Here is a 16314-nt window from a genome sequence, read left to right as displayed (position 1 = left end):
GTCCCGCCCACGGTGCCCGCGCTGAGCAAAGCGGCAGCGCGGAAGCGCTCCCCGGGCGGGGTGGGGCGGGACTTCCGGCGGCGCGCTGGGTCAAGGGGCCGCCTGGGCCCCGGCGTCCTTCGCATCCGCACGTGTCCGCCGCCGCCGCCTGCGCGATGCTGCCGCTGCTGCGCTGCGTGCCCCGCGCCCTCGGCTCCGCCGTCGCCGGCCTCCGCGCCGCCGCGCCCTCCCCGCCGCTCCGGCAGCTGCTGCAGCCCGCGCCGCGCCCGTGCGGCCGACCCTTCGGGCTGCTCAGCGTGCGCGCGGGGTCGGAGCGGCGGCCCGGCCTCCTGCGGCCTCGCGGGCCCTGCGCCTGCGGCTGCGGCGCGCTGCACACCGAGGGTGAGTCTCGCGCACGTGGGCCGGGCTGTGAGGGGCAGAGTCCTGGATGCGGTGGGGGTCTGGGGCCGGGCAAGGAAGTGTAGACCGCGAGTGGACCGCCCGGAGCCGCGCCCGAGGTCCGGAACGGTTTCCCACTGATTGACAACCAGAGGGTTAAACCCACGTGTGATCACATTTCCCCTTTTCCCCCGTCCTCCAAGTGTTTCGTTTTGCGGGGAGAGAGACAGTTAAATCTGGAGGCCGACTTTCTCCTTAGTCTTTCGAAAATGGAACTTTGGGAAGGTTCAAGGTAGTGGTTAAAAGTAGCGTGGTTATGTCGGTTGGCAAGCGAAAGAGGGAGACAAGGAATTTTCACATGTTGAGGTATGTGGGCTGGCCATTCTAGTTCAAAATGGATTCGGCTTGATTTATGGCCCATCAGACATACATTGTACAATCTGACTTGACCATTAAAGAATGCGCTCTTAGGAGAAGAATGCATCCTTCCCCTCCGACCTCCTGTGGGTAATGACGGTATTAGTCTCTTTCCCCACTTCGTGGTTATCTTGACCCGCTAATTTGTAACTGAATACCTCTTTGAAACTTTGGTATGTATCCTGGGCGTGTGTAACTATGCTCTTTGTTCTAAAAGGTTTAAGATTGTACTGAAAACCATACTTCTCTGGAACACCTTCTTCGTTTGTGGGAACTGCCTTTCTGGCTTATAAGCCTCAGCATGGCTCAAATTGGCAGTCACTTTTCCAGAAGAAGCTCAGCTTCCTACTGATGGCATTAGGGCATTTTTACAGATGAGGAAATGCCTAATGGATGTGACTTGGAATAAGTTCCCAGAGCTACCGTTAATAGCAGATGTATTGGAAACAGTCCAAGTCCAGATTTCTCGCTGCAGTAACTAAGGTTATTTTTATGTTTTAGACTGGATCTTTTTCTATGTCTTATGGGTTTTCATTGTAGGGGACAAAGCTTTTGTTGAATTCCTGAGTGATGAAATTAAGGAGGAAAAGAAGATACAGAAGCATAAATCCCTCCCCAAGATGTCTGGAGGATGGGAGCTGGAAGTGAATGGGACAGAAGCCAAATTAGTACGGAAAGTTGCTGGAGAAAAGTAAGTACTGGGGGCCTGCGGACTCGAGGGAGCAAATGCATAACCCTGCGGGACCTGCCCTGAGGCATCGTGGAACAACCTCGAGTCAAGGCAGGCACTTTGACACATGGTTTCCAGGAGACAGAAGGGTTCACTGGGATAACTGTAGAAGCTCCAGGTAGTTCGCTCACTGCACACATTGGCTGTGGGCTGGTTAATAAGGAGAAGTAGCATGGAAGTAGCTGGAAGTCTGGGAGCAGCAGAGGCAGTCATTCAGTAAACCCTTACTGGTGAGGGAGGCCCTCCCCTGCCTGAATCTAGGCATGCAAATTCAGGGCTTCTTACTGCACTCATAGAATCCGTTTGAGCTCAGGTCTACAGTGCTGACTCATTACACTGCAGGCTCTGGCTCAGCCAAACAAGGCCCTGCTCTCTGATACTTACAGTAGGTGAAAATGCAAGATGTATAACTCCTGTGTAAGAGAATGGGGTTACACTATAAGAGCTGCCGTTAGAACGGTGGGGAATTTTTGACGTAGTTCAGATGTTTAAGTCTGTGATCCATTTTGAGTGACCTTTTGTATATGTTGGGAAGTAGGGTTCTGATTCTTTTTTGCCCAGTGGTACAATGTGTTTTTTTCCCATACGTTGATCAATTGTGTATTCTGTAACTTTACCTAAACCATTTTCCTAGGGTAAGTTATAGCCAGGTTGGGGCCATTATAAATAATGTTCTAATGAACATAACAGCATTTCTGTGCCCTGGAGCTCAGCCTGGTCAGCACTGTTGCAGATGAGATAAATTTTCGTGGCGGAACCTCACACCACCATTGTTCTGTGGGAAGGTAGCTTCCTGGCCAGGCAGCCGGTCAGCACAGCTCCAGAGGCAGCAGCTGCAGTGTGCGTTGTCTGCAGGGCGCCTGCTGGACTTGTGCAGCATGACCGTGCTAGTTCCAAATCTCGCCAAATTTTGACTCAGACTTTGGAACGTTATTTAAAATTGTCATTAGTTGGTGTTTCTGGCCTGCTTTGTGATGATAAAACTTCCCACAACTAATCTGGAGAATGAACCTGCACTGCAGCTATTGTCCTTTGTGAGGCACCCCCCCCCCCCCCTTCCTGGGGCCTTCCTGCTCTTGGTCCTCAGCCAGTGCAACACCCCCTCAGCGCTCCTCCTCCCAGAGGCAGATTTTCTAATGGAGAAAAGCTCTTAAAGGAGGTTTCTATTCCATCCCACCAGCTTCTCAGCTGCTCACCACCACCTGAGGGTGTCCTGGGAAGACTAGGGAAGGCAGTGTCAGCTAGCTGTGGCCACGAGATAACAGGGACACATGTTGGCAGTGAGCCCTGGGATGCTGGCCTGATGGAAGCAGCCCACACATGAGTGTATTTGGCTGAGATAAACTAGGGCCTATTCATTTGACTTCCAGCAGTTGGCACATAGTAAGCACACTTCAGACCTGCTAAATCCATCTCAGGGTGGGATGCAGCCAGCCAGGCATTTGTGGAGGTTCTGCAAATGAAGCAGATGTGAAGCTGGCTGAGACAGAGACATTGTCTTAACAAGCATGTGTAACTGTAGCAGGCTGTTTAACTACTCAGTTAAAACTACAGTCTGTTGTGTTTTCCTTCTCCTTTCTAGGATCACTGTCACTTTCAATATTAACAACAGCATCCCACCAACATTTGATGGGGAGGAGGAGCCCTCCCAAGGGCAGAAGGTTGAAGAACAGGAGGTGAGCTTGTAACACTGTAACCGGCCTTTACCTCAGCATTCTCACAGGCTCTTCCAGGGGCTTAGAGCAGGAGCATCATTTTTGTTGTGTTGTGTTCTGTATCTTTTTTAATTCCTCTAATGCTAGTCGGAGAGAAGGCAAAGGACAACCATCCTTGGGACTTGACTTGTAGAGCTGTAGTTTCTGGCCAGCTTTAGCACCCGAACTGTGTGGCCCCTTTTCTTTCCCGGGGACCATGTCAATTGCCGTCTGCAGGCTTCGGCTTTCTGGTTTGGCCTGTGTTCTCTTCGTGGAAAGGAAGTGAAACGGCCCTAAGCCTTCCCCTGATAGGGAGGTGCTTGATATCGGAGATGATCGTTTGGACTGTTTCTTCGTGAGAATGTTCTGGCATGGCCAGGCTGGCATTAACACCAGCCACTTAACCAAGGTAGCAAAGCCAGGGCATCAGAGAGTTCCACAGAGATTTTGGCAGGGTCTTTCCTTAGGTTACTGGCCCTCTTAGTTGGACTTCGATGGTACCCAGTCTTCAAACATTTTAGGAAGCAGTGTGCTTGGCCTAGAAACCAGCCAGGATGAGGGCCACAGGGTCCCCAGACTTCCTGACTAGGCAGGCATCAGTATTGTCTCATGACCTAGCACAGAGAGCACAGCTCCCTGGTGTGCTTCTATCTCAGGCGCCCGCCCCTGACTAAGATCTCACTGACATTGGATGGCTCACCAGCAAAGGGAGAGTTGCTGTGATTATCCAGCCCTTAGGATGGCCAGTTAGCCAGATGCCCTGGCCATTGGTCCTGGTCTGTAAATAGTCAGCTGGAAAGAGGTCGTGGAGCTTTAGGCCAGCTTTGCAGTGTATGGATGGAGAAACAGGCCACGGAAGATTAACTGGCACATAGCTGAGGCTGGAATTCAGATTTATTAATTCTAAACCTAGTATATTCTTTAAACAAGTAGGATGCTAACAGCAGTGAAATGTGTACTAAATACGCACTGTATTAAATATGATACTCTGTCCTCTATAAGTGAATAGTCTAGAAAGGATCTACAGGAAGAGTTCAGCCCAATCTCCTGAACCAGCTGCCATGTAGCTTTATTTGTTTGTTTATTTTGGTGAGGAAGATTGTCCCCGAGCTAACATCGGTGCCAGTCTTCCTCTATTTTGTATGTGAGACGCTGCCATAGCGTGGCTTGATGAGCAGTGTGTAGGTCCTCACCCAGGATATGGACCACGGAGCACGCTAACTTAGCCACTGCACCACTGGGCCAGCCCATGGTAGCTTTAATAACGTGCTCAAGATTCTAATGACTCCTTATTTGGGAGGGCTGTAGCATAAGACTTTAAAAATGTCTAAACAATATCCTAGTAGTGGTGGCCGTAAGACATCTCCCCCACCCCCACAATCTGTCTGAGACCTTTAGTCCGTGCAGCTGACCCTTCCAACAGTGGCACGTGCTGACTTGTTCCTGTTTCCCCAGCCTGAATTGACATCCACTCCCAATTTCGTGGTTGAAGTTATAAAGAATGGCGGCAAGAAGGCCCTTGTGCTGGACTGTCACTATCCAGAAGATGAGGTATGTAGGATGGATGCTAGCCCCTTGGCACCCCTGGGGACAAAGAGGGCCTCCGGGGACCTTCCTGGCCCCGTTTAGCAGATGTTAACATTTTCTAGCTTAGACCAGCACAAAGCAGGGGAAGAGAGGTGGGTGATGAGGAAGAAAGGTTAAAATCTGGTGAGTTTCAAGCTGTAAATAGTCCCTTTTCTTTGTGTGAGTCTGGCTTGTCCTGGAAAACCCTTCAGTTTCCCCAAATACTGTCTCTTCTCAGGTTGGACAAGAGGAGGAGGACGAGAGTGACATTTTCTCCATCAGGGAAGTGAGCTTTCAGTCCACAGGCGAGTCTGAATGGAAGGACACAAATTACACACTCAACACGGACTCCTTGGACTGGGTGAGTACTCGATGAGACGGGAGTGCTCTCGGGCCTTGCAGGGGAGGGTCCCAGTCCAAGGAGGGACAGAGGAGCATTTTAATTAATAAGTGTTACAGAGGAAGTTTTGTTTGTTTTCTTTTTTAGCTAGTAAGTGTTGTTTCTCCTTGTAGGCCTTATATGACCACCTAATGGATTTCCTTGCGGACCGAGGGGTGGACAACACTTTCGCGGATGAATTGGTGGAGCTCAGCACAGCCCTGGAGCACCAGGAGTACATTACTTTCCTCGAAGACCTCAAAGGTTTTGTCAAGAGCCAGTAGAGCAGGCAGGGTGCTGAACGCCTTACTTATGTGGTGGGCTTCAGGCAGTGAACAGACCCACGCCGGAGGCAGACACACGCGCTTTCAAATGGTTTTCATCCTAATATCATGGAAAATTATTCAAATCTAAATTATTTCTGTTGCCCTCTTATTTACTATTCATTCATTTCTTCTCAACAGATCTATTATTTCTAGATTTTTGTATAATGCAATGATGGACAGTAAAATTGGTTTATCCTCCTCTAAAATGATTTGTCTTTTTCTGTTTCTTCCCTTTCAACCTGCATTACAAAACACCAAGAGCAGAAACGTTTGAAAAGATTTAATACAAAATAAATTAGAAATAAAAGGTTTGTATTTACAGGGCCCCTTCTCAGATGGAACTCGTTGTTTCCAGCCCAGCAGGATGACGTGAGTGGAGGCTGGCTCTAGAGGATCACAGACCACGTATCACAAGCCTGGATTTAAACAGAAAAAAAGTCAGCTCAAATTGTATTCCAGTGATGGGAGTTATCTCAGTATCTGGGTAAAAGTTGCAATCAGTGATGATGTTCGCGCTGCAACTGGGGTTCCTACGGAGGAGATGATGCCACGTTCACTTACAGTTAGGAGATGGGTTTCCAGGTGTAGTGGTCAGAGGCCGTTTATGAGCCTGCTTTCAGGCTTCACTGGACCTCTGTCCTGCAGCTTCACAGTGAAAGCCTGTGAAAGCATCAGCAGCAGTGGGGCCTTCGAGCTAAGATTAAATCCTGGAGATGGACTAACTAAATACCCTCACCCTCAGGAAACTGGGGACCAGAAAGATTTTTCAGACTTTGGATAGCTGGCAGCTTTTATAGCCTGGCAGGGAGGAGAAGAGATTGGAACAGGCATGTGTCACAGGAACAATGTGCACGCTCACTGCAGGCAGAATCAGGCCCGGAGGCCCACTAATTCTAGAGCACCGTGGTCTCCCCTAACTTAGTAAGCACCCGAGTATGAGACTGGCTCCCGGCTCCTCGACAGCTCAGCCCCACCACTGCTAAGGAATCCTGTCCTTCCCCTTGACTCCATTTCCACAGGTAATGTATTTGGCTTTCTGGTCACATTCCGTCCCCATGACCACCCTATACCACTGTTCTCTCACATCTCAAACATTCCGAGTCTTGTGGCTGCATGTTACCACCTCTAACCACACCCTCCTCTGCCTCATCCTCAACATCCATGCTGAATCACCTGACAGCCTGGCCTCACTGAACCCAATGTCCTTGATTCCCCTTCAGAGAAGCCAGAGGGCTAATGACACACTGGAGCTGCAGAGCATTCCAAATGATTTACCTTTCAAAGTGGTGAACTCTGGGATAGCGTACTGAATACAATTTTGCCCTTCCCTCTCACTCCTGTCTCTCATCTTTGCCTTGCAAGGAATGGGAGTAAAAATAAAGATATGGTCCTTGTCCTCAAGGACAAGACGGGAGCAGGTAATGGCAGTAGTGTTATAGGGACGCAGCATCAGGCACAGTGGGAGCCCAAGGAGGGCCTGCCCCGTTCTATGCGAGGAGTCAGGCTTTACACATCATTTGGCATACAGTGGTGCTCAATAAACATACAAATGATCCTTGAACTGAGTGGGAGGAGCTGAAGGCATTCCAGACGAAAATAGCAAGAGCATGAAGGCCAGAAAATAGCTGCATATTCGAGAATGCAAGCAGTTGTGCCTGGTTAGGGGAGGGGTGCCCACACCTGCAGTCACTAGCAAGTAGCGACAGGTGTTACTCCAACTTTCACCCTCTGTCTCTCGTCTCATACAATCCAAAGGAAAACAGCGTCCCTCTACCCAGCCCCACGGCTGGAGCAGGAAATGGCAGGGGTGCTGGAACCGCTGCCACCCGGGCTCCGAGACCAGCTCTGTCTCAGCAGTGCAACTTAGGCCAGATCACTGCACTTATCTGACCCTGCTTCCTCCCTAACAACGGGGACAGTATCCACCTCACGATGAAATGGATGGTGTGTGCAGAACACTTGGTATACAGTTGAGAGTTCAGTAAATGTAATCCCACTGCCCCCCTCCAGCACAGTCCCATCCCTCCTGGCAGCTCTGGGGCCTTGTTTCCTCGTTATCTACCCTTCAACTCCCACCCCCAGCCCTCCAGGGAATCCTCCGTTTACAAATGCACTCAAACATTCTTCCTTCTAAAAAGCCAAGTTAACATCTTTCCTCCTCTTTATTGCTAAACTTCTTGGAAAATCTATTCCACAGTTACTATTTCTACTTCTTGGCTTCCTATTCACTCAAATTCCTAAAATTAAAATCAGGTAGTGGCTACCTGACCCTTTAATTCCACTGAAACCATCTACATGAGGTCACCAATGTCTACTTCAGTCTCTCTGGTGAGTGCTGCTACGCACTCATTTCCATGGCTTCCACACTTCTGTTCCCTGGCCTCCGTTCTTCCATCGCCACTAAGGCCCCACTTGTTCCCCCACGCCCAAAATGCAGGCAAGGCCCAAGAATCAGTGGCCTTTTCGACAAGTCCTCCTTTGGGAGAATTATCTCACCTATTCCCTTCCGCAATCATTCAGAAGCAACCGACTTTTAAACCTATCCCTCACGCTCAGCTCCACTCCTGCACTCCTAACCACACAAAACCTGGAGGACTGACCGAAATCTCAGCTTCAGCATGTCCACGGTTGACCTCTAAAGTTCTCTGCACAAACCTTGTCTTCTACACAGGGCCCCACCTACGCCCGGTTACCTGGCCTTGAAACCTCGCATCTTCTTTGACTCCTCCACCCTGACATCCACAGCTGCCCAATCTCATCAATTCACTTTCTAAGCCTCTCATGTCCATCCCACCCGCACCATCCCAACTGTCACTAGGTTCAAGCCCTCTCCACTTCTCCCACAGAGTACCGGGACAGCCTCTCCGCTTCTCCCACAGAGTACCGGGACAGCCTCTTAAATGTTGTTTCTGACTCAAAACATCTCACCTTTGCAGCCGCAGTACTGACCTTCTTATCAGATCATGGCTCTCCTCTCCCTCCTGGACCCAATGCTCTCCATATGCACCCCACAAGTGTTCTGCCTCTCCACCTTGTTCTTCACTAGGGGATCTTCCAGTAAGCTCTTCCCTGATCTCACCATATCTACCATCCCACACTTTAAGGCCAAGGTTAAATGCCTCCTCCAGGAAGCCTTCATCCATAAATGAGTCATCTCGTCTGAACTCCCGCAGCCCTCCCCCTGCAGCTCCCTTGAAGTGAGCACTACCTGATTTCTGCATTCTCTTATCACCAACCCTAGCCTTGAGCTCTGGAAGAGAATGTGTATTTTTTTTTTAAAGTTTTTTTTTCCTTTTTCTCCCCAAAGCCCCCTGGTACATAGTTGTATATTCTTCGTTGTGGGTCCTTCTAGTTGTGGCATGTGGGACGCTGCCTCAGCGTGGTCTGATGAGCAGTGCCATGTCCGCACCCAGGATTCGAACCAACGAAACACTGGGCCGCTGGCAGCGGAGCGCGCAGACGTAACCACTCGGCCACGGGGCCAGCCCCAAGAGAAGGTGTATTTTTTAATTTAAATGAGTCCTCAATACATTTTTTTGTTAATGAATGAGTAGAACTAAATAACTTACGGAAGCAACTTGATAAAAGTGAAATGTTGGCTGTGTTACTAGGCAATACTGCTTATAATAAAAACAACTCCTATAGGTAAACTGCATAAGGAATGAGAGGGCCATGGATGAACTATAAACACGCAGTAGGAAGCCATAGCTTTGGACTTCCCTAAGTGCAGTGTGCTCACAATCCGAAAGCTCCCCTTGCTTGGGACCTGGAAGCTCTATCCGCAGACCACTGCAAGATATACTGGTTCCTACAGCAAGCTTAAGGCTTCTAAGCCAGGGTGGCTCTATATCCGCTCGAGGGGTCCTGTTCTCTCACACCTGAGCTGTCACTTAGGGGGCCAAGGACCGGCCCTTGGTGCTCCATGAAGATTCTCCCTGAAGAGACAAGCCTGATGCTGCCCTGCTCTGCTTCCTGTCCTGTACCCTTCTGCCAAACTGGCACCAGGATGGCCTCTTTGGGTCTCATGAATAGGAAACAATCAGCTGAATCTAAGCCCACGGCTGCCAATCAAAGGAGAGCAGGCAGTGAAGCCAGGCTTCCTGGTTCCAGGCCAGCGCTCCTTCCAGGGTCCTGCGCTGCCTCGGTGCCGTCCCCCTTCAGGGCAGGGTGGGCCTTTTAGTTGAAGTGACTCATTACCTTCACTTTTCCATTCAAGGTAAATTCCTCAGAGAACAAACTGCATTTTTAAACACTTCTTTCTTTCTAAGCTATTATTTCTACCGGGTGGGAATAAAACCAACCACTGACCCACTCTTACCACTGAGGCCCATGGGAGACTTACCAGACAGCTCATGAGAAGGCTGGACTTTTCTTCTGTCTCTTCAGTGACTGAAAATTCGGGTGTGTGGGGACAGTGTGCACTGTGCTCATTCACACTGTCCTCCAAACAGGCACGAAGCTTCTGCTCTGTCAGCTCTGGAGACTAAAATATAAAAAAAGTCAAACTACAACCTAATCTTCGTTACCTCATAGTCAACAGGTTGACAATCTGGATTCTTCATGCCAACCCACATAACTCTGGCTCGCTGTGATGGCTTGATCCCTTGGGCCTTTAACAATGATCTTGGGCTCACGATTGTACTATGAAGATCTCTTAACCAATCTCCATGTAATCGCCTCTCCAGACGACCCAATGCTCTCCACTCCTGCTATCAAACATACCCACTGCCAGGAGCACTCAGAGCTAGCAGCTTTCTAGCCTCCTTTACGCTTTTGAACCCCCTCCCACCCCCATCCCACAGCCAAACGCATCCTTACTAAGAGCCAGCACTGCTTGGTCCCAGATCTGTTTGTGCTAACTGAACTGGCTACTGTAATTGAGTCATTTAATTATATATTATGTAAACCAATGAAATAAGAGAATGATGCTTTTATGATAGTAAGTGGAATGTTTAGGAAACACTCAAAAAGATAAGTTGCTAAAAGAAATTTTTTTTTAAAGAGCTGTTGAATTAGGTGAAAGATAGGGGAGGAAAAATCCTCAAGTTATGCACTCAACTTCTTGATGCACTTTACAAAAACAAAACTGGGAACTCAAGACTACACATGGTAAGAGAGGTTTATGTAAAAAAGACTCAGCTCTCCAATCAACAGAGCCCTACCCAAGGACTGGCAAATAAATTTTTATGCTTGGAACTTACCATAAAATGTTTCATTTTTGTAATTTGCTACTTTAACCAACCGACAAACTTTCGTTCCCCATCATGTCAGATAAGAGGGCTCCTTCTGTATTTTAAGATCATTGAAGCTTAAATTCTGAATATGGGTGTGTCTTCACACCTGGAAAATTTTTATGGAAGATCAGATACAAGTGTTTCCAATTCTGAACTGGGCCCTCTATAAGGCTCACGAAGTGATACATTAGTAAGTGTTTAACAAATGGCTGGGGGTGGGCAGGGAACACTGAGATTTGCAGAGCTTGCCAATTTCCATGCTGTATATATTCTCACCAGGGCTGATTCCAGCTACCACTGTGAACAGAACATGAAGCTAGGAAGAGAGGTGCATAATGGGTTCCAGCACACCACTGAAGCTTCCTGAAGACAGGAGATACAGGTGGGAAGAGGTGACACAAAATTTGCGTGTGGAACACTTACATGAGACGGGACGTACAGGCCACACTGACACAGGACCACACCGCTGGTTATTCTCAGGTTGTACCTAGAAGCAGAAGTGGGATCCCAGAGTATCACAGCCAGCAGGCCTGGATCCCCAAACCTTTCCAGACAACAAGTTTAGGGGGAAATTCCCCTCACCTTGCAGTCGGGGGGTGGGAACCAATAACGCCGAAAAGGTTTTGAAAACTCTTACTTTGTACACACAGGACAGATGAGGGAGTTTGCTTCCCACTCAGCCAGCATGACGCTGAGACACTTTTCATCAAACTGCAAGCTCTTCTCATATTCACGGATGATGGACTGTTCTGCAAGGCAAAGGACAGCTGGAGCGCTTTACCTTGTTTCACCCAGACTGCCCTGTCTTTAATGCAAAGCTTCACCTTCAAAGGCTTCATCCACGCAAGAGAAAAATTTGGGCAAAATCATGCCACCAATCACTAGATATTTACTGCTCTGTGAGGCTTCATCGTGTTAGATCTCTCCTTTCCTGTCTGCCTTCTTGTGACCACAAGAGGAGAAGTGGTGAGGCTAAGGGACAAGGAGATAAGTTTCACATACATCTCCAGAGGCCACAGGAGCAGAGATGTAGAGGGTCCCAGGGCAACTGGAGAAAGCTGATACTTACAGGGCGCTTACTTCTGATGCCGGGCCCACCCTGCTGGGTTTAAATGACCTGTTCCCCAATGTCCACATATTCAGAGTCTGAATTGTTCAGAATCTGTGTGTTCATTCATTCAGTAAACATGCAACAATATCTAGTACATGGTAGGTATGGGGTACAAAGATGAAAAAGACCAGTCCCTGCTCTTGATGAGCTCACAGTCTAGACTTTAGAACAGGGGTCAGCAAACCACAGCCCACAGGCCATATCCAGCCCACCTTCTGTTTTTTTTAATAAAGTTACATTGGAACATAGCCATGCTCATTTGTTTATGGATTGTCAATGGCTGTTTTCACATTACGACAGCAATGAGTAGCTGCAACAGAGACAGTATGGACCACAAAGCCTAAAATATTTACTATCCGGCCCTTCACAGAAAGTTTGTCAACCCGTGTTCTAGAGTGTTCCTTATGACCGAGTATGGCAGAACACAGTAAATCCTTGTTGCTTCAGATTTTTCAGTTAAATGTGCCCCAAAAGAAATATTTAGTGAGTCCTATGTTTCACCACTAAGATAGGGTTTGTAGGGGTGGGTGAAGGGCGAATCAATGAGAAAAGAGAACTAAAACCAAGGAATCTACAGTCTAACTAGAGCCAGTAATACCAATCACAACGACAACTAACACTCGCCTAGCACGCCCTATGTGTCAAATGCTATTTTAAGTCTTTTACATATACTAACTTCTTCGCTGCTGTTATCTTTATTTTAAAAAAGAAGAAACTGAGGCACAGGGGGAGGAAATGCTTTGCCCAGAGCCGCACAAGTGAAAACGGGAAAGCCGAGGAGTGGCTCTCAGCACTCTGTCCCGCGTCTTCATGAGGACAGCTATCGCCTACGGAAAGCTTTCTCTACGCCAGGCGCTGCTGCGTCTTCTACACACGCTCTTTAAGCTGACAAACAAACTCATAGGGTAGGCCTATTATCTCCACTTTACAGATGATAAAACTGAGCCAAGTCAAGGTAGGACTATGTGATAAACAACTTAATACATAAGGTGAGAAATTATGCGCTCTATGGTGCTATGGATACCTCAGGGAGGGGATGCTCACAAGGCCCTGGGGAGTCAGTAAAGAACGGACAGAGTGAGAAGGCACTTAAATTAGGCAGCACAAGAGATCTGATCATGCACTGTATCCTGTAAGGTAACAGGACTACTACTAGTCTATTAATAGAGAGGTACTATAGGGGAGAATAAACATGGGAACTGGACGCACAGAATCCATTTGCTTCCCAACTCCACCACGAGCTGTGCAACCTGTGTAAGATACCATTTCCTCCTGTCTCATACTACCTCGTAGGGTAGTCATAAGGAGAAAACAGTACCATGCAATGAGTCTTCAGCACACTGAAGACTCTTATTATTGGGAAGACAGATAGCCAAGACTTCAGAGTGAAAACAAAGACTTCTGGACACTCAACTGGAGATGGAAGTAGAGGAAGGGGAGTTAAGAACTAATAGTGTTTAGCAAAAAGGTCAGCATTAGAGTAGCTCGATATAGGCAGGAAGGGCTGCTCACAGAGGTCACCTTGGTCAATCAGCTCCTGCTGGATTTCCTCCAGCACAGCCAGGTCCATCAGCTCCTCCAACTGCAAGAGAAAGTGGAGGCATCAGAGGCTTGAGGTTATAATCAGCTGACAAGCCCCACAATGATTCACAGTTGGAAGCCGGCTTGAGGAACTCAGATTTAACTGAAGAAGTCAGTCAAGTCCTTCTGTAGAATGTGCTGGCAACATGGTAATGTGGTCATGCTGAGAAGTCATCAACAAATGATTAAATTAACCACCCAGGGACAAAATAATGGCGCCAAATTTAGGGGAGACAGAATAGGGCAGCACTAAGTATATGGTCCTGCCAGAGCTATGTGACTGGTGGAAAGTGCCTAGCCTCTGTAAACCTCAGGGGGCTCTGTAAAGTGGGAATAAAACCTGCCTGAGAGGTTATTTGTGAGTACTGATTGTGATTATGTAACTCAAACACTGAACTACTGTAGGATACATAGGAGGCACCAAAGAATGTGTCATTATTATAGAGAGCCTTGATGTTTTCAAAGCAGCTTCCCACATGTTTTCTTATATTGTCCTCACAAGGCTGACAACATTATCTTCTTCATCTTATAAATGTGAAAATTAAAGCTCAAAGAGGCAACAGGAAAACCAGGATCAAAATTCCAGAACTACTGACTTCCAATCCAGTGCTCCTCCTGATACACGGTAAATGGTTTCCTATCCACACCCACATCCCAACTCGACTGAGAATAGAATCAGAAAGCCCCTGGGGATCTTTTTTTAAAAAGAGACATTCCCAGCCCATGTCTACCCAATCAAAATTTCCAGCGATGGAGCCGAGGAGTGAAATTTCTTTCTTTTGAGTTTCATAAGTGATGATGAAACTAATTACGAAACGTTATGTTGCAATGATGCAGCAGACTAACAGTCTGGCATGTACGAACTATTAATCTAGACGAGTCTAACATTAAGGACAGAAGAACCTGGGTCAAAGGCAGTTAGAATCCTGACTGCGGGCTAGAGGACGGATGAGTTGAGAGGACTTGGGGAAACAGGTACAGGACACTAGGCATTCTTGGTGCTGTAGCACCTTTCCTGAAAACACACATCCCAGCCTGACCTGAGCCAACGCCTCTGGACAGCTCTTCATTGACTGCAAAGCATTCCACTCTTCTTCCATCACCTCTTGTACCAGAAGGGTGTTCTGAGCTCTCTCTGGCATATTGCCTCCAGTCTGGCGGTATTTGTTCAGGAGCCTGTCCCGGCTGTTTCTCATTCTCTCCAGGCATCCCTTGGGAGAAGGAGAAAGATAGGTGGGGAAAAAGGCAATTCCATTTGAAAAAAAAACCTCTTAGACTAGTTGATAAAACATTCAAGGAAATTTATAGACAAAAAATTTCAACTATAATTCTAACTATTGTTATTCTGCCATATTCCTCTCCAGTCCTTATCCACATGTGGACGGGTGAAATTACAATACTTTGGTCATGTGTTTCCAGATCACCATATTTCATATTCTATCCTCAATGCCAGCTCCCTCAGTGGTTGGGTGGTGCTAACAGCATCCACTGCATCCAAATTCTTGCTATCCTAGATAAGGCTATGGTAGCTGCCTCCCTGTACAACAGTGTTTCTTGACTTGACGCGATTTTATCTCCCAGGGGACACCTGGCAATGCCTGTAGACATTTTTGGTTGTCACAACTCTAGTTGTAGGGCTTCTGGCATCTAGTGGGTAGGGGCCAGAGATGCCGCTAAACATTCTACAGTGCACAGAACAGCCCCCCATGACAAAGAGCTATCTTCCTCAAAATGTCAATAGCCAAGGTTGAGAAACCCTGCTGTCAACAGTCATTTCTATCATCAGATTATTCTCCTGGGATATACCCACTACTTCAGAGATTCCTGGAAAGGCAGGCCCTATTACTTACAGGAAGCACGCTGAATTCAGAAGAGGTCAGTACTGAGTTAGGGTACAACTCTGCTAAGACTTAGTAACTGAGGCTCAGAAGAAACAATTTGGAATAGAAATAATTTCTGGAATTATAAATAATTTCTAATTATTCGATTCCTCTCTGGAATAGAAACAATTTCTATCTCGCATGAGGTAGATATACAAAGTGCCTCTCTCGGTGCCCACCTACCCAAGAGCAGCAGGTGGCGGTGGTGTTACCGCAGAAGTGCAGAGGTGCGGTCACGACCTCACTTCAAATTTAAAACAAACTCAAATCCAAAATTAAGGCTTCCTGGGACTGGACCGGCCCGGGTTAATCCCACACCCAGGAGTCCAAAAATTCCAGGAAGCGGCCGAGCGGTGACCAAGCCCAGACCCACAGGCGGGAGGCGGGGTCCAGGTCCACCTCCACCGGCCAGGCGCTCCCGGCACTTGCCTCCCCCGGCTGGGCTCAGGCGAAGGCCCGGACAGCGCGGCTCCAGACGGATGAGGGGAGTGACGACGGCGCAGCCAAGGCTTCTCAAACCCCACACTCACCTGCCGAAAAGCCTCTTTCCAAGGGGGCGAGCCCACCAGTTTGTACAGCGAGCGGTGCCGGGACCCTGGCGGCTCTGCCATCTGCTCTTCGCGGGAGTCGCCGCCAGAAAGCCCCGCCCCACAGGGGTGCGCAGAACCCTGGGAGTTGTAGTTTCTGGGCGCTGATCACGCTGGATCCGCAGGGTATTCTGGGAAGTGTGGTTTTACCGGCCGGCCCCATACGGAGACAGATTTGGGCATCTCAAGGATGGGTAAGTGAAGTAGTGACATTTGTGAGGTCAGCCCAACCTGGATTGAGCGAGGTAAATCTTGAAGGAAGGTTTTGGATGTCCAGGTTTATCCAGGTGTGGGTGTCCAGTACACACGTCTCAGGCACTTTCCCAGGTAGTGACTTTTCTCGCAGCACCGAAGCTTGCTCTGAACAGCTAGCGGCCTATTGACCTCGTCCCGCCCCCTTTGGCGTCAGAATAAATACGTGACTGGTGATT

At 48.3% G+C, this 16314-nt stretch overlaps 2 protein-coding genes across 5 annotated transcripts; one reads left to right on the top strand and one right to left on the bottom strand.

Annotated features, from left to right (window-relative positions):
• Positions 1-53: 53 nt before the first annotated feature.
• C1QBP (complement C1q binding protein) lies at positions 54-5696 on the top strand. The gene is made up of 6 exons (XM_014832549.3): positions 54-381; positions 1336-1486; positions 3108-3201; positions 4675-4770; positions 5024-5146; positions 5299-5696. The coding sequence occupies exons 1-6, from the start codon at positions 156-158 to the stop codon at positions 5446-5448; spliced, it is 840 nt and encodes a 279-aa protein (XP_014688035.2). The 5' UTR covers positions 54-155; the 3' UTR covers positions 5449-5696.
• A 59-nt stretch (positions 5697-5755) lies between these two features.
• RPAIN (RPA interacting protein) lies at positions 5756-16094 on the bottom strand. Of its 4 annotated transcripts, none has more exons than XR_011493610.1 (8): positions 15827-16007; positions 14457-14627; positions 13348-13417; positions 11362-11473; positions 11148-11211; positions 10692-10830; positions 9833-9973; positions 5756-5906 (listed from the first exon to the last, which is right to left on the bottom strand). XR_011493610.1 is itself a non-coding variant. In XM_014832564.3 (7 exons), exons 1-7 carry the CDS (start codon positions 15905-15907, stop codon positions 5877-5879), a joined length of 660 nt encoding a protein of 219 aa, XP_014688050.3. In that variant the 5' UTR covers positions 15908-16094; the 3' UTR covers positions 5756-5876. The 4 variants fall into 4 exon arrangements, 1 of the variants encoding a protein (XP_014688050.3); XR_011493608.1 differs by having other exon boundaries at positions 13357-13417; positions 15827-16003; XR_011493609.1 differs by lacking the exon at positions 10692-10830.
• Between the last annotated feature and the right edge of the window lie 220 nt (positions 16095-16314).

Source organism: Equus asinus, chromosome 13 (genome assembly GCF_041296235.1).
Source record: "Equus asinus isolate D_3611 breed Donkey chromosome 13, EquAss-T2T_v2, whole genome shotgun sequence".
Classification (NCBI taxonomy): Eukaryota; Metazoa; Chordata; class Mammalia; order Perissodactyla; family Equidae; genus Equus; species Equus asinus.
The sequence above is the reverse complement of the archived record's forward strand: the minus strand, read 5'-3'. Positions and strand labels throughout refer to the sequence as shown.

Coding starts and splice junctions, on each gene's coding strand:
- C1QBP (XM_014832549.3), top strand. CDS start 156: ATGCTGCCGCTGCTGCGCTGCGTGCCCCGCGCCCTCGGCTCCGCCGTC. Junction 382..1,335: donor CGGCGCGCTGCACACCGAGG/GTGAGTCTCGCG, acceptor TTTTCATTGTAG/GGGACAAAGCTTTTGTTGAA. Junction 1,487..3,107: donor CGGAAAGTTGCTGGAGAAAA/GTAAGTACTGGG, acceptor TCTCCTTTCTAG/GATCACTGTCACTTTCAATA.
- RPAIN (XM_014832564.3), bottom strand. CDS start 15,907: ATGGCAGAGCCGCCAGGGTCCCGGCACCGCTCGCTGTACAAACTGGTG. Junction 13,418..14,456: donor GTCCAGAGGCGTTGGCTCAG/GTCAGGCTGGGA, acceptor TTTCTCTTGCAG/TTGGAGGAGCTGATGGACCT. Junction 11,474..13,356: donor GCAGGAGCTGATTGACCAAG/GTGACCTCTGTG, acceptor TTTGCCTTGCAG/AACAGTCCATCATCCGTGAA.